Consider the following 24,092-nt stretch of genomic DNA (forward strand, 5'->3'; position numbering starts at 1 on the left):
GGACACAGAAGGATGGAGGAGGGACGCGTCACACACCAGCCGGGGCTGGGTCAGTCATTCTTTAATGCCACAGAGGGAGGGGACCTGTCCCAGGAAGGCCGTTATTTTTGGGTGGGATTCATGACTTTTCCCATGAAGAGGACAGCTTTGGTTTTTGTATCGTAGATGAGGAAGAGGAAAGGCTTGTTGAACTTGACATTTGGGGGTATAGACATGGGGATGGCTTCCAGAATCGTGGCCCCTGTGGCCTCTGTCCCTTTCTCGTCAATGGTCAGCACAGCCCTGTGCAGCGCCTTGAAGGGGAGAGAACAAGTGTCTGGTCTGAGCGGAGGTGGGGCTGCCCAGCCCCCCAGCCCGGGGCCTGGAGCAAGGCCCAGGAGGAGAGCCTTGCCAGGAGGGGCCCCCTGGCCTCTCTCACTGCCTGGCCCGTCCTTCCCCAGCTTGGCCCTCCTCTCCCGGCAGGGGACACACAGCGCAGTCACCTGCTCAAGGCCTTTGTCTCTGACCCACCCGGCACCCTTGCCTCTTCCTGACCAGCCTCCCCATTGGCCCTGGGAAGCAACTCAACCCCTCCGGAGGCAGATTTTCTTTATTTTTCTTCTTCAAAAAAAAAATGTTTAGGGCTGCCCCTGTGGCATATGGACGTTCCCAGAACAGGGGTCCCATCAGAGCTGCAGCTGCTGGCCTACGCCACAGCCAGAGCAATGTGGGATCTGAGCCACGTCTGCAACCTGCACCACAGCTCATGGCAACGCCGGATCCTTAACCCACTGAATGAGGCCAGGGATCGAACCCGCAACCTCATGGATGGATACTAGTCGGGTTAATTACTGCAGAGCCACAACAGGAACTCTGGGAGGCAGAGTGTCCTGTGCTTTGTCCCCTGGGCTCATCTCTTGTTTGTACCATCAGATGCTAAGCTCCCTGGGGAGCAGGACGTCGATGGGGACCTTCCCAGGCCCTCCGTTCACAGCAGGCACCAAGCTGCAATTGCTTCTTTGGGCGCCTGTAATTCTCCTGAACAAATGGCATCTTTGGTGAAAATCACTCTATAACCCAGACTCAGCGATTCACCAGAAGCTCCTGGTGTCGCAGACGCAGGGGCCAAAGGTCCTTTGCAATCTCTAGCCTAAGCCTCTCTGGGTGGTTAGGGGTCTACTGGGACCCAAAGCAGGGACGTCTCCGGCCAAGGATGAGACAACCTTAGAGTGACACAACCTCAGAGCAGGTCCCTGAAATGCACCCGTGAGGCCACCTCTTCCCTTCAGTTATTGGACCACATTCTTGTCTTGGTGGAGCCGTGGCACTCACTCCTCGGGGGCTCGGCCTGCAGGGGTGCTTGTGTCCCTCTGTCCCTAGCTCAGCCTCGCCCCCGAGCTGCAGCGCCCACGCCCATTCTGACCTCCAGACGTCAGGGTCGCACTCACCTTGGACAGCTTCAGAGGCTGTTCCTCAGTGACACCCGAGAGGTCCGCCTCGTCGCTGAAAACCTTGGTGATGCCCAGGTTGCCCAGGAGAGATTTCAGATCATAGGTTCCAGAAATGGTCAGTTTGGGCAAATGTAGATTGGCAGAACTGTCGTGATGGTTAGAAAATAAAGAAGTTTCACCATATGGAAAGGGTTTCCTTTCCTGGTTGTCCCTCCCACGTGGTGCCCCATCCCTCTGCCCACTCGAGGGGGCGGGGTCCACCTTGGGTTATTCTACTTTGGGCTCCCCTGCACCTGGGGTCAGAGGATGTTAGAATCACAGGGATTCTCTTGTCCTGAAAAAGCTCTCCAATGCCACCTCCCCTGAGGAGCCCTCCAGGCTGATCCAGGATGACTTCGGGAAGGACTGGGCATCACTGCTTCCCTGCAGGGTTTGCTCACTCCCGCAAGAGTGGGACTCTTCTGGAGCTGGGATCCCAGGGGACCGTGGGTGGGGTGGCCGGTTCTGAGCGACATCGGTTTAGTGAATGACGAGTGAGTGCATGGGGCTGGAGTGCAGCCCGCATTTGCCATGGGGACGATGTGAGCCCCCAGCAGAATCTGACCAATGGGGTGACTGGCCCTCAGGCTCTATTTGGCCTGTTCTAGATCCAGCTTCTCCTGTTCTCTGCTCTCAGGAACATGGGTGCAGGTGGAGCCGGGAAGAGCCGTTAGAACTTCCATTTGTTTCTCAGCCCTACACGTCTCTGGATTTTCATGTTTGTTTATATTGTGCAAGACAACGGAGTTCCTCCGGGCAGGGCTGCATCTAAGCACACAGAGAGCACGGAGATCTGCACTCATTTGGGTGCAGGATGGGGACCTGGTCAACGCACACTCCTCTGGGGACAGAGGAACCAGAACCAGCCTGAAACAAGTCCTGGCGTTGCCCGCTCTGGGCCTTTGATCACCGGCCTCTCTGAGCAGGTGTCCCGTGTCTTGCGTGGCCTTTCTACCCTGTAACTCCCGCCCCGCCTGGTGCCTTTGCCAGGAAGCCCACCTCTTCCTTCTGGGCTCACCCACACCCCGTGTTGGCACTGCTCTCCCTGCACCGGGCCCTGGCCACTGAGAAGGGGCAGAGTGTCCAGGCTGGGGAGGATGTCCTTGCCCCAGGCCCTGTCCCTCTCTGGTCCTACCTGAACGGATGCTGGCCTCTCTTGGAAGCCCAACGTCATGCGCAGTGGCCATGACCATGGATGTGGCTCCAACCCCCTACCCTCCGGCTGGACCTGAGTCGCCAGCTCCCTGGTCAGCCTCTGGTTTGGGAAGTCACCTTGGGTATCTCTTTTCCAGGAACTTGGCGAGGATTTCCTTGGTGAGCATGTCCTCCAGCTGGTGCAGTTTCCCTTGGTCGGGCAGGATGAAGAAGGCGGTGGCGTTGCCCACGTAGTCCATCAGCAGCACCCAGCTGGAGAGCTTGTCACAGTGGTGGAGGTCGAACATGCCCAGGCGGTTCATCATGGGCACCTTGACTGTGGTCTCCTCGTCCACGTGGAAGTCCTCCTCTGTGGTTTGCTCCACCTCGAAGGGCTTCTCCCATTTGCCTGGAGAGGGGGGATGGCGGGCATCAACCAGGGGCGGGAGAGGGTTGAGAGAAATGAGACAGGATTAAGGAGCCCCGAGCCTCTCGGTGTGAGAGTTCCCTCCGAGCCTCAGCTTCACCATCTATAAAATGGGCTAAAACCAACAGTCTACTGAGAGGCATTTGGGGAGGATAATGCAAGACCAAAGTAAGATCCAGAATTTCTATATTATGGCTGCTGAGGATGCCCATCTGACAGTGCAGAGTAAGGAGCTCTCAAAGTGGTCACATGACTTGTTGACAGGTAAGCAGCTAATAAGTGGTAAAGGAAGGATTTGCATCTTGACTCCAAGTCATACTTGGCACCTCCTTGTCTGAGTCTCCCTCGCCCCTGGTCTTTGGTGGGTCTCATTATCCAGGGAAATCACTCTTGTCCCTACTCTAATGGCCTTGTCCTGGACCATGTGAAATGCAGGTGCCTGGGCAGCACCACCTCGGCTCCATCATCTGGCTAATTTAAGGGAGGTTGGCTCGGGGATGCCAGGGGCCAATTTTTCCCTCTGTTGAGGGGAGGAGACTGAAGCTGGGGAGGGGATGGGACCCACCTGAAGTCCCACAGTGGCGCTGGGACCTGGGATGTGCTGGCCCCGGGCTCAGCGCTCTCCAGCACACTGTTCTCCCTCCTCTGACCGTGTGGAGGAGGCAGCCCCTGGCCTTGCCTCTCACCTTCCCTACCCCAGGCGATCACTGTGGACTGTTTAAACTGCCTTAGAATACCCTCTGGGGCCGCAGGTCCTGACATTCTCATCATTCAGAGGGAGGAAGGCAGCCTGGGATTCAAGTTTAGTTAAGCACCTACTATGTAAGCATATTTCCCCATGTTCTTGTAACTTGCTATAATCCTTACAGAAATTCACAACAAAGCTATTATGACGTCCATGTTACAGAGAGGAAATTAACTTCAAAGTGGTCACATGACTTGTTGATAGGCAAGCAGCTAACAAGTGGTAAAGGAAGGATTTGCATCTTGACTCCAAATCTATTACCATTTCCTCTACGCTAGAGTTGTCAGATGTGTTTGACGAAATCCTAGTCCCTTTGGGTTTTCTTTTTTTTTGTCCTGCCCCAGCCATGTGGAAGTTCCCAGGCCAGGGATCGAACCCTCACCACAGTTGCCACCTGTGCCACAGCTGCAGCAACGCCAGATCCTTAACCTGCTGTGCCACAGGGGAACGTCCCCTATTCCTTTTTTCAATTCTGTCAAAATGTATTGTTCTAGCTGACTATTTTGGGAGACACTGTACATTATATGCCCTCCATGGTAGGGATTCCCAATGCACCTAAGGACATTTAAGGCCCTGAAAAGTCCTGCAGAGAAGATGATGATTTGACTGTTTCATCTACGGTTCCCCAACCTGTTTTGGTCACGTGTGGAAAACTGAATAACACGCAGAGATGCAGAGCTCTACCCGACCCTGCACGGCCAGGAGATTTTAAGAACTGAGTGTTCATGGAGTTCCCGTTGCGGCACAGCGGAAGTGAATCCCATGAGGAGCCATGAGGTTGCAGGTTTGATCCCTGGCCTTGCTCAGGGAGTTGAGGCTCCGGCATTGCTGTGAGCTGTGGTGTAGGTCACAGATGGGGCTTAGATCTGGCATTGCCATGGCTGTGGCATAGGCTGGCAGCTTCGGCTCCAATTAGACCCCTAGCCTGAGAACCTCCATATGCCGCAGGTGCGGCCCTAAAAAGACAAAAGACCAAAAAAAAAAAAGAACCGAGTGAGGCTGGGGTTTTTCTGTGGGAACAAGCTTACCTTTAAAGAATATGTAGTTCACCAGAGCAAATACGGTGTCTTTGTCAAGCTCATCTACCAAATCCACAATTTTTCCCTGGGAGCCCTTTTCTACGTAATCGTTGATGCATTTCTTGGCCTCTTCGGTGTCCCTGAAGTTGATGGAGAAGGCTTCGGAATGGTAGAGGTTCTTGACATCCTCCAAAAACTTGGGCACCAGCTTGGCCTTCTTGTCAATGAACAGGCCGTTGCCGGTGGTCAGTTGCAGCTGGTTGTCTGGCTGGTTGAGGGTGTGGAGAAGATGCTGGAAGCCTTCGTGGATCTCTGCCTCTGCTTTCTCAGTGAGGTTGAACTGTAGGCCCTCCAGGATCTCAGCGTGAGTAGCACCCTTGGTCCCCAGGGAGAGCATGGCGAAGGCCGTCGCGATGCTCACTGGGGACAAGAAGATGTTGCTGGTATTGGACTGACGGGCCACCTGGCGGTACAGGCTGAAGGCGAAGTCGGCCAGGTTGGGGGCGATCCTGTGGCAGGCGGCTTCCTGGTGTTGCTCATGGTCGTGCCTGGGGACGTCTGTCTCCTGGACAGCGTGTCCCTGGAGACCCTCAGCCAGGGAGATGGGGACCAGGCAGCATAGGCCCGCCAGCAGGAGGAGGCCCCACGTGCTGGAGGATGCCATTGTCCTGCAGGGGAGAGAAGGGGACCACGCCTGAGTCGGGTCTCACCAGGAGCCCTTGGCCACTGATGGACAACAGGGAAAAGCAAGGACCATTTAGCGAACGTCTCTTTGCCAAGCCCTTGCCTACATCAGCATCACTGAAAGACTCAGAGCAATAGCGGAGCCTTTGGAGCGCTCACCACATGCCAGGGTCCATCCTAAGCACCTTATTGTCGTATCTCAATGCCTTCCGGTGCCAGTGGGTCATTTGACAATCCTGGCTGACAAGCGAGGAGGTCCAAGCTCCTAGAGGGTTAAGCCACGTGTTCACGGTGACAGAGCAGTAGGGGAGCAGGACCAGACTCACACAGCTGGGCAGTCCGGCTCGGGAGGCCATGCTCTGGGTGGCAGTGACATCTGCAATGACCCCGAGGTATACGTGCCACTGCCCCTCTTTTCAAAAGGGGGCACCGAGGCCCAGGAAGCGTGATGACCAGCCCGTGATCAGCCAGGAAGCGGGTCAGATGAGGCCCGGGATGGCTGGATCTGGAACAGGCCCCGGAGGGCTTCGCCTGAAGCCTGCTGCTGAATGGACAGAAAGGCTGCAGCCCAGAGTGGGAAGGATCTTGGCCAATGACACACAGCCAGAGCGCAGGGGAGCTGTGAGGAAACCCTGCTGGGGAGTGGTCCCCGCTCAACCCTCTCAGTGAACCTCTGTCCCAGGTGGATGTTCCTGAGCTGGAGGCCCTCACAGAGAGTCTGTGACCTCAGCTGCATGAATGGGTTGTGGTCCCTTAGCTGCTCACCTGGTTACCACCTGCGTCCCAGCTCTGTTCTCTGCAGGGGCTGGGAGTTCGAGGGCTGGTCTTTCCTGTATAGTGGGTTTTGTGTGTGTGTGTGTGTGTGTGTAAGGGGGATCGTAAGAGTTGAAAAAATATTTCTTTTCTTTTCAGACAGACCTGAGTTCTAAGCCAGGTCTCTCCCACTGTTTGCTCTGTGACCTAGGCTGAGTCATTTAGTCTCTCTGGCTCTCATTTTGCCACATGTAGAAGTGAGGCTGTTGGGAGTTCCCGTAGTGGCTCTGTGGGTTACAAGCCCAACGTGTATCCATGAGGCCACAGGTCTGATCCTTGGCCTCGCTCAGTGGGTTAAGGATCTGATGTTGCCATGAGCCGTGGTGTAGGTTGCAGATATGGCTTGGATCCTGCCATTGCTGTGACTATGGTGTAGACTGTCAGCTGCAGCTCCAATTTGACCCCTAGCCTGGGAACCTCCATATGCCTTGAGTGTTGCCCTAACAAGCAAAAAAAAAAAAAAAAAAAAAAAAAAGTGAGGTTGTTGGGAGGATTTAGTGAAATAAAGCCAAACACCAAACCTTCTATGGAAGGCATCTAAGAGAACAGATTACATTGAAGGCAAGGCTACTGGGAGGAGAACAAGACGCCTTTAGAGGATGGCGGGGGGAGAGTTTCATGGCTGAGGGGAGACAACAGGGAATGACAAAGCCTGCGGCTGAACCAGCAAGATCAGTGTCTAGTGATGAGCCAGGCCAATATCACCCACAGCAACAGAGGGCCAGCTCTGCCCCGCATGCTCCCTCTACTCCAGATAGGTCCCCACCTTGGGCCACCAGGCTGAATGATAAATAGAACCTGCATTCTTCCCAGATGGGGACAGTAAGGCCATGTGCCTAGGGCCATGTACTAGCTATTTGTCACATAACTAAAATCATCAGTTTAATAAGATACAAAGACAAAGGAGCCCTTGAACTTAGCACATGAAAACCTGCAGGGTGCCGGGGTGGGGGCAGATGGAAATATGAAATGTTAGGTTTCATCCACCCTCTTGGACTTTGAAAAGTTTCTTTTCAATAAAGCAACAAGATGAAACCAGAACTGGTTTCTTTCCACTACCTTTTTTTTTTTTTTTCTGGCATCTAAATAATCCAAATAGAGCAATCCATGTATTATGTAAGACCTGTTTATAATTTTCTTAAAACCAGCCAGTGGTTTCAGAGCTGAAGATGGTGCTAAGATTAATTCTGTATATTTCCATCTCCCTGAGGTTTCTCTTCACTTCCCCACTGGTTTCGGGTGTGGTCTCCCAGGGTTTGTGGAAATTTCCCATCTTTGCGGGGCTTAGAGACCCTGAGGGACTGGGGCCTCTGCAGGGTGGGGACAGTACATATGCTGAGTGGCCTGAGAGGCTGTGGCTTCCAGCCCTTCCAGGGCCCCCTCTGTCCACTTGGCCTTGGGCAAGCATCTTCTCCTCCTTGGGCCTCATTCTGCCTAACTGTATAAGAGTGGGGAGACCTAACAGAAATCCCTGTGTATGAAGGCTGCACTTTTCTTTAGAGGGGTGTCTGGGTTTGGTGGAGCAAGATGGACAGAGGCTTTCCAGGGGGCACAGGCTGAGTGAGGTGCCTTCCCACTGAGAGGGCCGCTGGCCTTGAAAAGGTAACAAGGCTGGTGTGGGGTGGGATAAGGCGGGGCTGCAGCACAGCTAGGGTAAGCACGCCCCACCCAATCCACCTGCCTGGGGTTACCTCACCTACTCTGGCTTCCTCCTTTTTTTTTCCTTTGTCTTTTTAGGGCCATACCTGTGGCATATGGAAGTTCCAAGGCTAGGGGTCAAATCAGAGCTACAGCTGCCGGCCTACCTCACAGCCACAATATCACAGAATCCAAGCTGTGTCTGTGACCTACACCACAGCTCATGGCAACACCGGATCCTTAACCCACCAAGTGAGGCCAGGGCTCGAACGGGCAACCTCATGGATACTAGTTGGGTTCATTACCACTGAGCCACCATGGGAATGCCTTCCTCTTTTTAGGGTAAACAGTCTGAAGCCAGGAAAAGGTCAGGGCCTTGCCAAGACCACACAGTGAGTCAGGGACAAAGTGGGTTGGAGAAAGCCTTGGTTTTCCCACCTCTCCTACAGCTGGGGACAGCGTGTTCCCAGGTCTCAGACTCTGTGAACATCAGAATCAGGGCCTGAGGGGCTCTGACACTGGCCTTGAGCCTCTGTTGGCTTCATTGTGCCTTCCAATCTGTTCCTTATAACCTCAGAGACCCGAGGCTTCTGCCTTCCCTTCCCCTTCTGTCAAAGGCAGCAGCCCGCATGCTCCAATTCCAGCACCAGGGAGCCAACCAGAGGTGAGAAAGTAAATGGTGAGGCACCCAGAGGTGTAAGGACCCAACTTTAAGCCAAAAGGACAAAGATGTCACAGGGACACTTGCCGAGTCTGGAGCAGGTGCAGGACAGGGAATAGAGCCGTCCTGTCTCATCTCATGCCATTTCCCCCAGGACATAAAATGAGCCCCCAAGAGTGACTGAGGGCAGAGCCAAAAAAGAGACTGTGGCATAAAGTCATAACCTGCTGAGACATGGCACTAATTAAGCCGAGGTGTGACCCAGCTTCGCCCCTTAAGGGCAGGTGGCTTCATTCCTTTGAGCCTTGGCTTCCTATAAAGTAGAGCAAAGACTGTCTTACAAGGTCAATGTGAGGAACGGACAAGGGCACCTGGACGGGCAGGCACCTACCAGGGGTGGTAGTCCTCCCTGCACCTGTGCTCAGGTAGGGTTCACACCTGAGATTTCTTCCTGGGCTGTTGCCACACTTCCCAGGACAAGAGGGGGGAACCCTGCTCAGCAAAGAGCTGCCCCTGAGTTTGGGGTATGTTCAGTTCAATTCTCCAAGTCTCTGTGGATTGCCTATTCGCGGCCAAGCCCTATTCCTAGCAGACCTCAGCATCAGCACCCCTCAGAGCATCATCATCACTCTTAGGAAAGAGCAGGTGCTTTCCATGCACTGCCTCATCTAATCTTCTCTCAAACTTACCCTGCAAGGTGGGCATTATTATGAGCGCCGTTTTATAGATGGAAAAATTGCAGCCTAAGGAGGTTAACTTACTGCAAACCACAGCTCTGGTTGCTTACAGATCTGAACGGAATCCTCGGCATTTCAAGCCCAGAACTTGGCATTTAACTCTTCTCTCTATATAAAAGCTGAAGGCAGAGGCCTGGGAACAGAAAACATTAGCGGGGACCTGGCTGAATGAAGAGCGGCAGCATCATTTTGTGGCTACGCTCAGAGGCTGTGTGAAGTCAGAATGCCCAAGTTCGATTCACTATCTGCTGGGTGACCTTGGACAAGTTACTTCACCTCTCTGAATCCGTTTCCCAGAGATGATGAGAGTGTACTACTTCATAAAGCTATTATGCAAGCGAAATAGGTGCAAAGTGCCGAGAAATGCCTGGAGCACACTCAGTTTGCGGGAGGCATCAGTTATTGCTACTGTGGCTGTTTCCGAGCGCTCCTGGGTCTCCTGCTGTCATAGTAACAGCAGCCCTGGGGTCCTTTCCTGCTCCCCAAGCCTTCCCAGGTCTTCCCTCAACACCTGCCAGGAACTAAACTGGCCCTTTGTAAGCAGATGCAAGTGGGGGGCTGGCTCTGGCGTCCTGGGCCCCAGGAGGGAGCATGTTCCTGCCGGCACAGCTCTTGCGTCTTTCCTGCCCTTTTGTTCTGTAAGTCCCAGCACCTCCCCTCCTGCTCAGGTATGTACCTTTTTCCACATCTACAGATGAGAAAGACAAGGCTCTGAGACGGACACTGAGGTGCCCAGGCTCACGTAGGGACCTGGTGGGGAAGCTAGACTGGACCACAAGCCCAGAGTTTCAGCAGCTCATCGGGCCGCCATCCTCTACACAAATGCCCAGAACAGAACCGTGGGCTTCCCTTGGCATCTTCGTGTGCACTCTAGGGGAGTCTGCTTGCCTTGGCCTTCATCGCCTTTGCAGGTATCATGCCCCAACCCGCTCCATCCTCCCTGCATCCCGGGGCCTGTCCCGGCAGCACAGAGCCCCAGAGGCCTCTGGAGAGGTGCTCGCCAGTGGAAGGCGTACTTACGATTCACTGTCCCAGGCCGGGGCTTGTGACCAAGGCTGAGGAGACAGAGCCCTGTCCTCACCTGTATTTAAGCCGTGGACCCAGAGGGTTGACGGGGGAGGCTGCTGGTGAATATTAACCAAGGTCGCCCCAGTTATCGGAGGAGCAAACAGGGACTAAGTCCACTGGCTGGACACTGCCGCCTGCCCACGCTGCACGGATGTGCTCCTCCTGGGCGGCACGCAGCCCTCTGCTCCCATACCAAAGGGAGTCTTTGTGCCCAGCTCACAAACCGCAGCAGCATCCTTCATCCGAGGTGGGTGACGAGTGTGTGACTCAGGCTCTCTCTGGGATGGCATGACTTTGCCAGCCTTCACTCCCACTGGTGGCGAGAGCTGCCTTGAAATGCCCACTGCAGGTGTAGGGGGCAGAGTAGATGAGGAGTCCAATTGGCAGATGGGACAATTGAGGCTTTAGGGTGGAAAGGCTGCTCATCCAAAGTCATCAAGCCAGCCTCAAACAAAACAAAGTGAAACAAAACAAAACAAAAAACTGCTCTTGACATGATGGAAAATATTATGAGGAAAAGAATGTACATATATATATATATATGTACAACTGGGTCACTTTGCTACACAGCAGAAATTGATTTGACATTGTAAATCAAACATAATTACAAAAAAAAGGGAGTTCCCATTGCGGCTCCATGAGGATGCAAGTTCAATCCCTGGCCTTGCTCAGTGGGTTAAGGATCTGGAGTTTCTGTGAGCTGTGGTGCAGGCCGACGGCTACAGCTCTGTTTCGACCCCTAGCCTGGGAACTTCTATGTGCCACAGATGCAGCCCTAAAAAGACAAAAAGACAGCAAAAACACTCTCACCTTCCCTGGAAAAAAACAGGGCCTGACTGATGCCAACACGGCTGTAGGTGGTCATGGGCACAGGCCAGGGGGCAGAGAGTGAATCTATGAAGAAGAGCTGGGCGGCCTCAGGAGAGCTGCTCCCTCTCTCTGAACCAGGAGTATTTTCATCTGCGTGGGAGGGCTTTAGCAGTCCCCCTTCTCAGCACGGTTGTCAAGGATACACAAAATTACATAAAGCTGGCACACATTAGGCTCTTTGTTTCTGTCCGCACAGCCTTCTAATCAACCCTGCCGTCCAGGCTTGTCTGAGTGGGAGGAGGGCAGCCTCAGGCCTGTTTCTGTTTCCACTGGACACGGCTCCCAGCAGATTAACACGATCCACGGGCTACCTGGATTTGTTTAGGGCTGGTAGCCCTGTCTGCGAGCTGCTGCAGGCCCTGGGGGCCACTGGTGGGAGAGGTGGGATGGTGCAAGGCTGAGGCCATAGGGCCTTGGCTCTGATCCCTTTAAGGCAGACAGCATCCCACTGTGCCCGCCACCCCAGACCTGCTTGGCATGTAGCGTGCTCTCAGTGGACATTGTGGAGCGAGTGAACAATCGCATCTTTGTCCCTCCTCTCGTTTCCCTGGTCCCAGCTGTGGGGCTCTGCCAGCCGAATAGCTGGCAGATCCTTCCAGCACACAGGTTTGGACCAGGGAACCCAGCGCCCTATTCATGGGCTGTGAGATCTCAGGCAAGCTGGGTCGCCTTCCTGTGCCTCAGTTTCCCCTTCTGTAAAATGGGGGTGGAGACAGTTCCCACCTCACTGGGCTGCTGTGAGGATGAAATACAGCTGTTTCAGGGGAGCTCAGAGTCCAGTGTCAGGTGTGCACACTAAGCCCTTTTTGAGGTTGCCGCCCCGCGCCAGTGGGGGTCCCCAGTATTAATCAGGGTTGGTGGAGCTGTGGTGGGGGACTCCAGGAGCTTCCTTCTAGGCCTCCCTCACTCAGTCCACTCCGTACCCCGGTGAGGGGAGTATGTCCCATGCCCCATATGGGAGCAGAAAGGAACCCTGGGAGGGGAGGGCTCCCAGCTCTCCTCCCTCCCGACTCCCCAGACCACAGTCCAGCTTCCAAACCCTGACTTTTTCTGGCGAGCTGGCTGAACGGGCATCTCTGCAGGGCTCTACATCTGCTCACAGCTTGGAGACCTGCCCTCCGTTCCTCCTGGGCATTCCTTCCCCTCCCCGTGCCTCAGTCTCCCCATCTGTACAATGGCCTCCCTCCAAGCCCGGCTGTCCCTCCCAGTGCTCATACTGAACGGGCAAAGGCAAGTGCCCAGGCTGCTGCCAAGCTTGGCCCCCATCAACCTGGAGCTGATGGGAAGGTGCCGCCACCCACCCCCTCAACCCCGTCTACCTTCACTGCCCGGTTCCTGTGGTGCAGGGGTGAACACCTCTTCCTCTGGGGCTCCTGGCTGCAGCGCTGGGACCTCGTGCCCTGGAGCACAGTGCCTGGGCTTTGCCTGCACAGGAGGAAGGAAGGCGGCTCTGGGTGGTGTGGCAGCAGGTCCGGGAGGGGCGGGGATCTGGGGCAGGAAGCCACCTTGCACAAAGCTGCCAAGAGCCGGGATGCCAGATGGCCCTTCCCAGCCCAGGCAGGCCTGTGTGTCACCTGCTGTTCCTGCTGGGTCTGACTGTGAGACCCAGGATGAACCACCCAGTTCCTCTGAGCCTCTGTAAGCGGACTGATTGCATCTGGCAGAGAAGATTAAGGGAGATGACAGGTGTTACCTTCTGGCCCAGGGCCTGGCATCAGCATCTTGGCACATTTCCAGGGCCACCCGTAGCGGGAGGAGGCCTGAGCTGCTTCTGAAATGCCAAGGGGAGCCTCACGGAGATTAAGATGGGTCTGTGTGTGTGTGGCGGAAGGTATATCACAGAACTTATGTCACAGTAGGTCTCGCGGGGAACAGAAGGGACACAAGGTGTCATGAACAGTGGGGGAACTTAGAGGAGGAATGAAGAAAGAGCATGGGGAGAGAGTGAGGGGCACAGGCTCGGGGCTTGTCCCTTCTGAGTGCAGGGCTCCTGACTCAGCCCTCCCTTATCCCCTGTCCTTACCCCATCCCCGACTCCTCTCGTGTTTTGTGCTGCAGAGGGCTCCTGTGGACACAGCCTGGGAAGAAGGGGTGGGATGATGTGGGAGACTAAGTAAGGACAGATGTCTGGGGTAGGGACACCCCATGGCCATTCTCCCGGACACGGACCACAAGCCAAGGGGGAGAAAGTCCTGGCCACTCGGTTACTTCTGGAATTGTTGATGGTAGCATCTGGACTGACTCTCTGGAAGTGAATATATCTTCAGAAGATGCTGCGGGCTGGCTGTGAATAAGGGGCATCTGGGGAGATGCAGCCTCCATTCCCCAGGCCTGCCTAGAGGTGGGAGAGGGGTGGAGCGAAGCCTGAGTGCTGAGGGGTAGGCGTGTCTTGTCTGCCGTGGGAAGATGGGGACGGGGAGGGGATCTGGGCCAAGCTGATCAAGGGCCAGAGGCCCCGACTGGTCCAGGGAGCGATGGACTTCAGGGATGATGTACCCGCGGCAGAGTTCCTTGCAGGGTGGGGGAGTCAGCCTGTGCCACGTGCCCAGGAATACACACAGACCCAGCACGTGTACCCCCACACTCAGATCCCCCCTTTCACATTATGGGAACCCCACACTCAAGGCACTGGCTCCCTTATTAAGGGCGCAGCGTGGGGCAGCTGTTAAGGCATGGACTCTGGGGCTAAGCTCTGGTTCAAGCCACCACTCCACAGCTTCTCTGTGAGGTCTTAGGTACTTCCTCTCCCTGGGCCTCCGTTTCCTTATCTGGGAGATGAGGCTATAGGAATGGTCACTTCTACCAGAGTTGTGAAGGACCGTGAGATGATAACACGGGAGACTAAGGGTGGCCTCAGGCATAGCTGGGCCCCAAGTCAGTGTCACACACATTTGATCTCCCGGGGGCTGAGCAGGAGAAAGACTTGGGGAGCAACGAGCTTTGTCTGGGGACACCTCTTTGGCTTCCAGCTCTGCTCATCCCCAAAGGCCACTAATCCCTTCTTCTGGGGGCACAGGGCCAGGGGCAATGAGCATTTTTCTGAGCACCTGCGAGGTACAGAGGGTTGAGTTGGGTAAGGGGTGGTTGGAGCCAGGAGTAGGGGGACTTAAATTCAAGGGAGGACCTCTTTCAGCTCTCGAGCCTCAGTTTCCTCCTCTGTAAAATGGGCAGGCTGAGTCCCTTTCTCATATGGTAGTCGTGAGGTTTAAATGTAGGGGTGCCAGGCCGGCTCTGTTGGTGTTAAGTGATACCTTGTCTGTCTTCTCAGAACTCATTGACATTAGTAGGGTTAGTCACACAGTCGAGGATTTCTCTTCCAGGAGAGGGACTGCATTTGCATCAATGGTTTGCCTCCTCTTGGCCTCTTGCGAATCTACCGAATTGCAACACCCTGGTGGACCCTCTTTCCTCCTGCACCCAAACCTGTGGCAGCTTCCTGTGTGTGGTTCCGTTCTTGCTTTTTCTGGAACAATTTGACTCCTTCACAGCTTCTTGTTTCACTCTTCAACCAGAGAAAAAGAAGGCAACGCTATGCACTGTAAGTGACAATACAACTAATAGAAGGAATAAAACACGCAGCTATGGCCTCGTGCCCCCCCCCACTTGTTAAAAAATGTTAACCTATATTAAAAGTAAATTTTTATTATCACCATTTTTCGCATACACTTCATTTTAACTTTACTCTTTTGAATATGTGGACTATTATGGCCATTACAGGCTTTCAACTTTTCAGAGGTGCAACTTCGTATTTAATTATCATTGGTATTTCCTTTTGGGTGGCCTGTCGGTGGCATTTCGGCCAACAGGAGTCCCTTTAAGGTAGGTCTCTTCTCCTTTCAGCAATCCTTGCTGACATCTCAGAAAGCACACACTTGTTTTCTAGCGGTGAAACCACATCCCAGGCTCATCTTCCTTTTCTTCTGTCCCAAGATGCAGTGTCAGTGAGTCTGTCTGGAAGAGGGAGAGAGCAGGGGTGGCAGTGTCCTTCCAGATACCACCTGGAGGGCTGGATGTCCAGAAGACCCTGGGGGACTTTGGGACTTGTTTTTCAGAAACACAAGCCCTGCGTGGGTGGCTCAGGTAACAGAGAGCTACAGGGCTCTTCAGACTTGCCCAATGCAGACCTTGGGTTGCCGTGGTTTGATTCACCTTGTTGCCTTCAATTGTGTTGACTTTAAACATCTCTCTTTGCTTGGTTTTCATGAGTCTCTTGCTGCTCTCACTTTACCAGACACCCCCTGCCCCAGGACTTACACCCACATGTGGCCTGTCATCACCCACATCCCATCATAGCTGATCCTTCTTGAGCTCTTACTACCTGCCAGGTTCTTTTTCGATCCTGGCAGTGGGTACCATGAAGATCCCCTGAGTACAGATGAGGAAACCCAGACACGAGCATCACCTCGATGCTGAACTCCTCTGCTCCTCCTTCTCCGTTTTCTCCCTTCCTTTTTCTATCTGAGGAGCTTCTGGGGTCGTTTTCCTTAATTTTCCCATCTACTAATGCATCTGGTCATTTGTTCATTCACTCACTGAATGCCATGCATTGATCCCTATTAGCTTGGAGCTTGTGAAAAGATGCGGTTCCTACTGTTCAGAAACTCAATGCCTGGTGGGACCACAGAGGCCCTTTCAGATGTCCCAGTGATGGAGAGAAGGAGAGGAGGGGTAAGTCTGAGGGATAAACAGGAGGCGGGAGCAACAGATGAGGGTTGACATTGGGTAAGTCCCCGGAAGCCCGCTGGAATCCACATCCCTGACTTTCTGTTCAGTTCTTTTTCTGCCAACCCTCCCATCATCCGAGCTAGAGTCTCCCCCATCCCCCATGACTCCAAAGGCAGATCCACAGCCAGCTGGCTGGGCCCTGCTGACAGGGGGATGTCACAGCATCTTTCCTGTTTTCCTTTCCTTTCTCCCCCATGCCCGCTCTACGGCTCAGAGATCAGCTCACCAGCAACCTCTCCTTCCACATTCTAGTCAGGTAGCTGAGACCTCGCTTCTGCAGAGACCTTGTTCCCCTGGATGTCTTCTCTATTTATTCCTCAACACCCCTGATTCTGGGTGCCATGGGCAGGCCAGGTCTCCTGGCCCTACCACTACCCCTAAACCTTTCCTCCTCTAGCCATCATGTGGCCACCTCCCTGGACAGGCCTGCCTTCCCCCAGTCTCATCACTGACTTCGGCATCTGTCCCATATCACAGGAGAAGGGCATCTGGCCCAGCCTGGCCTGTTCCACATCACTCACCATCTTTGTGCATGGCCTTCTGAGCCCTTGCTTCCTGTCCATCTCAACTCCCACAACCTCTTTCACGCCTCTACACCCACCTAGGACCCATCTTGGCCTTCGATGAATGTCGGGTTGGAGGCTTCTTTTGTAGATGCTTCCTCTACAGTCCCTTTTGGTTGCCCCCTCCCCTCTGTCCTTGACCCTCATGGGACTGCCAGTGTGGACACATGGAGATGGTGTGGTGTCATCTGCTTAAACCTCATGGTCCATCACTTCAGCCACTCTTCTATGAGCACCTTTGTGATTGATAGAATAATGTCCCCAGAGATGCCCATGCCCTAATCCCCAGGACTCATGAATATCTCACCTTACATGGCAAAGGGGACATTGTCCATGCGACTAAGATGAAGGGTCTTGAGATGGGAAATTCTCCTGGCCTATTCAGGTGAGCCCAATAGAATCACAAGTGTTCTTATAAAAGAGGGGAAGGAGGGGCAGAGTCAGAGGAGGAAACGTAGTGATGGGACCAGCGGTCAGAGGTGACATGAGCAAGAGGCCTGGGATCCAGAGATGCAGGTGGCCTCTGGAAGCTTGAGAAAGCAAGGGAAAGGATTTCTTTCTAGAGTTTCCAGAAGGAATTTAGCCCTGCCTCCATCTCGATTTTAGATTTCTGACCCTCAGGACTGTGAGAAAATAAATCTGTGTGGTTTTAGGCAACTAAGTTGTCATTTGTTACAGCAGCAGTAGGAAACTCATACAGACTTCAACTCCCTTTGCTTTTTCTTTGTGCCCAACCAACAAACCCTCACGTTTCATCTTTCTAGTCACCCTCTGTTCCCTGCCCCTTCCCTGATGCTGGGGGTTACTGTTGGAGCCCCCACACTGGTTTCTTGTTGCTGTAGCTTCTATAGCCTGATCCATCTCACTCTCCTGGGCTCATCCCAGCCTTCCCGCCATACTCCTCACACCAGGGGTCGGCAAACCATGGCCCACAGCCCCTCGGGCCCACTGCCTATTTTTCTACAGCCGGCAAGCCAACAATGGTCTCTACATTTTGAGACGGTTGAGAAAAAAAATCCAAAGAAGTATAATAGTTTGTAACACACACACACACACAAATGATATGAAATTCAGTTCTTAGTGTCCACATATAATGTTATACTGGGACATAGCCACGTTCACTCGTTCATGGTCCAAGTTTGCTTTCATGCGACCAGGGCAGGGTTGAGTGGTTGTGACAGAGACCACCTGGTCTTCAAAGCTGGAACCCTTTCCTATCTGGCTTTCCCTGTCTGAGACCACAGTCACGTTCACACTCTATCTCACTGTCACATTGTCACGGTCCCTTCGTTGCCTCCTAGGCTGCCAGGGTTTGCCAGGCTGCTCTCCATCCTGCAGAGAAGCACCCTCCTCTTCCTCCCCAAGTGGCTGACACCATGTGTTCCTCCATCCGGGTCCAGCACTGATTGGTGGATAAGCCTTCCTGACCCCCCCCAGCCCCACATCCTGGCCGGGCTAGGTCAGCGGTCCTTTCTTGCTGCTTACCCATCATTTTCCACCTCCCTTTATAAAATTTACTGTGATAGCTGACAATTAGTGAGCACGTGGTATGGGCCAGACGCCATCCTAAGCGTTTCAGAGAGATTAACTCTTCTTTTCCTCACAATGTGCCTGTGGGGTGGGTACTTTGTTCTCCCCATTTTACAGATGAAGAGACTGAGGCACTTAGAAATCAAGCAACTGGACCCAGGTCACAGAGCTGGTGAGTGGCTTCTGCCACTCAGATGAGGCTGTGTGATTGCAGGGCAAGGGTACAGGACCCCATGGCTCAGCCCTACCCTCAGACTGGGTTACCTGAGGCCAAGGCCCTGATCTTTCCATCTCTCTGACTCCAGCTGAGCACAAAACAGGTGCTCACAAGGCTCTCGATGAAAGAGATGAAAGAATATAGAAATGGAGCTTTTCGTTCATCAGATGCTTGGGGTGCCTTGCCAGGGTCGATGTGTAAAAAGCCTTAGGATGCTAACAATTTGCATGGGGCATGCAACTGCTTAGATTAAAAAATGGTTGTTTTGTCTACTCGAGCCCAGCCAGAAGCTGTCATTTAAGGAATCTCCCTGTGACCCCACCATGGGAAGACTGAGGGGAGAGGGGTGTTCTGTTGTCCCTTAAAGCCTATACCTAGGGCCCAATTGTCCTGCTCCCTGTTGAAGCCTGGCCTCCCATCACCACCCAGAGCGGCTTCTCCATTCTGCCTCCTCGTCTGCCCACTAGGAAAGGGGAACAGTTCATGACAGCTCATGGAAGGACAGAGCAGGGCCTGAGCTGTAATGATGAAATGCCACTGAGGGAAGGAGATTGCGTCATGCCCACTGTCCCCTCCTTCCCTGCTGCCTGGGGCTCAGCCTGGTGCATGCAGGGGCCTCACTCCTCAGCCTCGCTGCCCAGGAGTTGATCCTGCCATCCTCTCCACCCCCAGCTGCTCCCAGCATAATCCCAGCAAAAGTACCCTATTCTCTGCTTGGCATGGGCTTGTCCACAGACCCTCATCTTCCCAGCAGCTCTGCAGCAAAGATCTTGTTATATCCAGTCTGTAGGTAAGGCTCTGAGAGAAGAAACAGAATGAATCTGTAAAACCTCTCTCTGGAACCCTTCTCCCCATGGCTATCATCTTGATACATGCCATGATGGCTTCCTGCCTTACTTTTATGCATTTATTCTCACCCAGGTGTTATTTAAATGCAGTAAAACCATAAATCTTGAATGCCCTGCTCACTATGTGTTTCTATTTGCGTCCAGCTGTGTAACTGCCACTCTGATCAACATATAAAAAACGAATCCCTCAATCCAGGAAATTCCTTTCCAGCTTCCTCCCCATCTTCCCCCAAGTCTTTCCCTGAAGGTAACTTCTGTTTGGGCTTCTGTCTCCACAGATTAACTTGCCTCTTCTAGAAGGGCATGTAAATGGGAGAAGTACACTGTGCACTTCTTGGTTGTCTTTCATTCAACAGCAAGCTTACGAAATCCATCTGAGGTGCTACCTGTATCAACCGTTTGCTCCTGCTTCTCGCTGAAGGCAATTCCACTGTAGGGAGGTGCCACCATCAGTTTATCTGTTGAGAGATGTCTGAGTTCTTTCGGATTTTACTCTTAGGAATAAAGCTCCTATGTGTATTCACATGCAAGTCTCTGTGTGAACATGCTTCCATTTCGCTTGGGTGGAAGGACTAGTTAGAGCCATTCTTCTGTGCTAAACTCTGCAAGAAACTGCCCTCCTTCCCCTCCACCTTCCCCTTTCTGATGTCCATGGAGACTTCTAAGACTGGAGCAGAGAAGCTCTTCGCACCCCAGGTTGGCCTTTAGTTGCTGAGAACCTGGAGCCAGTGGTTTCAGCCACTTGGTGGAAAAAGGGTGATGATCTTGCCATCATGGGATTCCCGTGAGGGTGACACAAGCTACTGACCATAAAAAACTTGGCTTGATAAATATGATTTCCCTATTGTTTGTCCTTGTGGGCTGTATGATGGTTATGCTCACAGCAGGCACATAGAAATGAATTAATTCAGTGAAATGACTGGGAACAAAAAACAAAATTGCTTGCAGGAATTTGGGTGAAATCCGTAATTTTCTTTCCGCTCACGCAGGCTGGAGGTGGGGGTGGGGGGGCTCCTAAGTCAATATCCACCTCACAGAGTGTTGGGCAAGTGAAGCAAACACAGCCTCCTGAAGAGGGTCTGTGCAGAGCAAACAGTGAGGACATGTTTTTTCCGGGCCTTCCTCTGCCCTCTTCCTCCACCTCTGGCCTCCGCTGGGTAAAAGGGCATCTCTGTTAGGGGACTCGGCTCAGCTGCTGGAGGTCGTGGGGATGGGACTTGGAGACCAGGCTCACCAGGGAGGCTGGGGGCTTTTTGGGGAATGGAAGGCAAATGCTTTGTGTGTGTGCGCAGACGTGCAGACATGTTATCCTTCATATGAGACTTGGGGCTCCCCTTTCTCGTAAGTAGAACTCTGGAAAAATAGTGGTCCTGACACTGCCTGGGTCAGTGTGGACTTTGGAAAGAAGATGAGATTTGGGGAATGGTCAGAGCTGACCCCAGTTACTTAACTCCTCGTGTCTTCACTGTCCTTGTGTAAATGAAGATTTTGGTTCCTAGGTCTTAGGGTGATTGTTAGGTAAATACATCAGTGAATGTACATAAAGGGTCAGCATATCATGGGCGCTCAATAAATATCGATTCCTCTTCTTTCCCTCCTTCCCTCTTCCCTCTTGGTCTTTTGGTTTAGTTTGAATGGGAAGAAGTAAGAGAACAATGCCACTCATAGCCCTGTAGAAAGTGAGAGCCTACACATGCAGAAACTAAAGAATGTGCACAGAAGGCTCTAGAAGGAGATAAAGCTGGGATTATTCTGGAATAATGCACATTTACCGGCTGGAATGACTTTTACTTCCTTCTGATTATTCTTATGTGTTGATGTTTTCACAATCAAAATGGATTTCTTCTATGAAAAGACACTTCAATTCCTTTCAACTTAACTATCAAATAGAAGGATGCTGTATCCACATAGGTGACAATTTCTTGTAGGTCTTTAAAACATGACTTTCCAAAGACATCTCTTTTACTTCTTTGGCTTTGCTCCAAAAGCCCTACCCCTTGGATGTCAGCCTGATGGAGTAGAAGGGCTTCTGTGTGAGGTCACATAGCACAGGGCTCAATTCTAGACAACTGTTTGTCAGTTGTGGGGCCTTATGAAAAGTATTTAATCTCTGTGAGCCCAGCAATGAAATAAAGATCATCTCTATTTTAGAGTATTTTGGGGCGGGCTGAATGAGGTGACAGTATACAGCCCAAGCATATAAAAGCTCCTTAAGGAATGCAATAGCAGTTTTCCTCCCCCACAATGCAATCTTTGTGGATATTGCCTCTGGCAGCCTCATAACAATCCTGCACATAATCACTGCCTGTTACCATCATACTCTGCAGATGAGCAACCGAAACTCAGATAATTTAAGTGGCTTGCCCAGTTTTGCCCTGAAACCCCAGCAAAACCAGTGTTCCTCTTTCTCTGCCCATATATTACAGTGTACATATTATGCACACTTCTGCCATGTCATATTTTGGCTTTGACCTTGGTATCTGGGGAAGCTGTGAGGTCTGTGTTGGCCATTCATTTTTTCTCTCACAGTTTGCACCACGTATGTTCCCTCTAATCAGAGACTGGAGACTTCCTTCAGGATGGGACTCTTTGTGGCTGGATTTCCAGATTATTCTGTTAACCTCATTAACAAAGAAAGACTCTGAGAAATCCAATATATAGAGAACATCTTCCAGATGCAAAATCAGCACCCATTTAGATACCTGTTCAGATCCTTTGTCTTAATATTTAATTGTGTTGGTCATCTGGTCAACTGAGCAGGTTGGAGCTATTCTCCTGAACTGAGGGCAGCTATGACTCACAACTACGTGTGTGACAAAGGCTTAAATAAGCCTCATGGGCTGATGCATCTCTATTAGTAAAATTAAAAAAAAAGTGCTTCCATATGTTTCTTCATTTTTTAATAAATTATATACATGGACAACTGCCCTGATGCATTATTTGCCTCAATAAAACAAATAAAAATAGAATTTTAAAAAGAAGGGGATAAAAATACCAATAATATTTTACAGTATTTTTCCTGTACTTCCTCTGATCCAGTGGATCCATTTGGTGGGGAAAGCCATGCAAGGCTGAAGTAGACTAGAGCTGGGGCATCAAAGAGGAGGGACTAACCACCATGGCGAATCCACAGAGATATTAACTTGCACAATGCAAAATGTGAGTTTAATAAGCTCTTTTTTGCTCAAAAATGCATAGACACAGGTTAAAGCCAGAGTATAATGCTGATCAAATCAATGGAATATAGATTTAAGAGTCTAAAGTATTTTTCAGCAATGTGAGTTAGTGTGAGGTCCCCGCAGCCTGACCACAAGTTTTCCTTGCAATTGCTGGTTTGGGAATAGACCCTGACCTGCCAGAATGGCTTTGGCACTAGTCCTTGTTGGTCCCCTTTGCCTGGAATATTCTCTCTGTGGGTATTCAGGTGGATGGTCCCCTTTGCATTGAAGTCATGCCTCAAACAGGCCTTCATAGAGAATGTTTTCCTTGGCCACCCCATCTGAAACATCAGCTTTCCTACATTATGACCAGTGTCCTTGACCTGCTTTGTTTGTCTTCATGGCACTGACCATGCCCTGACATGATAATGCATATCTATATATACATTGCATATTTTATTTGTTAATTATATTTTATATACACACATATATTTGTTAATTGTATTTTATATACACACACATATATATTTGTTAATTTGTTTATGACTGTCTCTCTCACTGAACTATACATCTTTTATGAGTATGACACATTGTTTTTCCCATTGTTGTATTGTCTAGAACAATAGCTAGTACATTGTGGGAGTTCCCAAAATACTTATTACACGATTGTATTAGTAGAATTAAAACTCTAAAATGCCAATGAAATCAGGCATGAAGTTTTTTCTGCACTTAAAATTGAGTTGAATAATTTGGCAGGATATAAAGTCTGAATTCTAAAGATAGTTGCACAACTTTGGAGCACCGTTCCTGCCAAAGTGTAGCCTCCAGGAAGGCCAGGACCATGCCTGGTTTGTTCTACACTGAGTCCCCAGCCAGGATCACAAACACTAGTTGTCACAATAACTTCTAAATCTTAGTGTGCTTAGCATAACAATGTTAGGGGGCCCTTCTTCATCTCATAGTTACACCTTCTGGAACACCTGGCCCCCCAAGGGCAGGTAAAGAGAGAGCTGGAGAAGGTGCACTGTCTCTTAATTGCATTAGCCCGGAAGTCACACACGTTACTCTGCTCACTGCCCATTGGCCATCTCCAGTCACGTGGCCCTCGCCTACTACAAGGGAACCTGGGAAATAAGGGGAAGATGTTAATACTTATGAGTGCTTACTATCTCTTGGCCCTCCTCAGCCTCTTGTGCAGTGCCTGGCATATATATCACAGCCATGGAATAAATAATACAGGAATGTATTCCTAATCTCTAAATTCCACGCATAAATGGACTTGTTTCCTTTCCAACACTTTGGTAACTCTTATAGCTTTGCAACTCTCCTGAGCTCAGGGCAGTTCAGAAATAGGTCTCCAGGTATGACTTTCTGAGTCATGATACCAGATTAAGTGTGAGTGGAGTCCTTGCATACCTGAGCACATGAACGAATCGACACAAAACACTTGGTATTTCCACTGCAAGTTCCAGTTCAGCATATTAAACCATCACATCAGGAACGAACTTCATGCTTGGGAGTCATTGGGATCCTAACAGATTGTGTCTCTCAGAGCTTTGGGATGATAAAGCCTTTAATCTGAGGAAGTTGCTGAGTAAATACTTTTATTCCACAACCTAAAACTTTCGGTTTTGCTCCAACTTCTTTCCTTCTTTCCTTAAATCTGTTATTAGCAGAGGCCCTAGGAGGAAGTCAAGAATTCAGTTCATAATGTTGATCATTTGTCTACCCCACTGCAATAAGTCTGAGCAGCAAATTCCTCGGCACATCTTTCCTGATGAATTGT

General features: G+C 51.5%; 1 protein-coding gene across 2 annotated transcripts; it reads right to left on the reverse strand.

The window, feature by feature from the left end:
• Positions 1–13: 13 nt before the first annotated feature.
• On the reverse strand, positions 14–12,707 carry SERPINA1 (serpin family A member 1). 2 transcript variants are annotated; one of them, NM_001348942.2, is given in 5 exon segments: positions 14–293; positions 1,428–1,575; positions 2,742–3,012; positions 4,804–5,462; positions 12,585–12,707. In NM_001348942.2, coding segments are annotated over 4 exon segments (1,266 nt in total). In that variant the 5' UTR covers positions 5,459–5,462; positions 12,585–12,707; the 3' UTR covers positions 14–101.
• Between the last annotated feature and the right edge of the window lie 11,385 nt (positions 12,708–24,092).

This window comes from Sus scrofa, chromosome 7, assembly GCF_054392235.1.
Source record: "Sus scrofa isolate SSC_HxYL_T2T_F1_AM1 chromosome 7, Sscrofa_HxYL_maternal_Yorkshire_Landrace_v2.0, whole genome shotgun sequence".
Taxonomy (NCBI): domain Eukaryota; kingdom Metazoa; phylum Chordata; class Mammalia; order Artiodactyla; family Suidae; genus Sus; species Sus scrofa.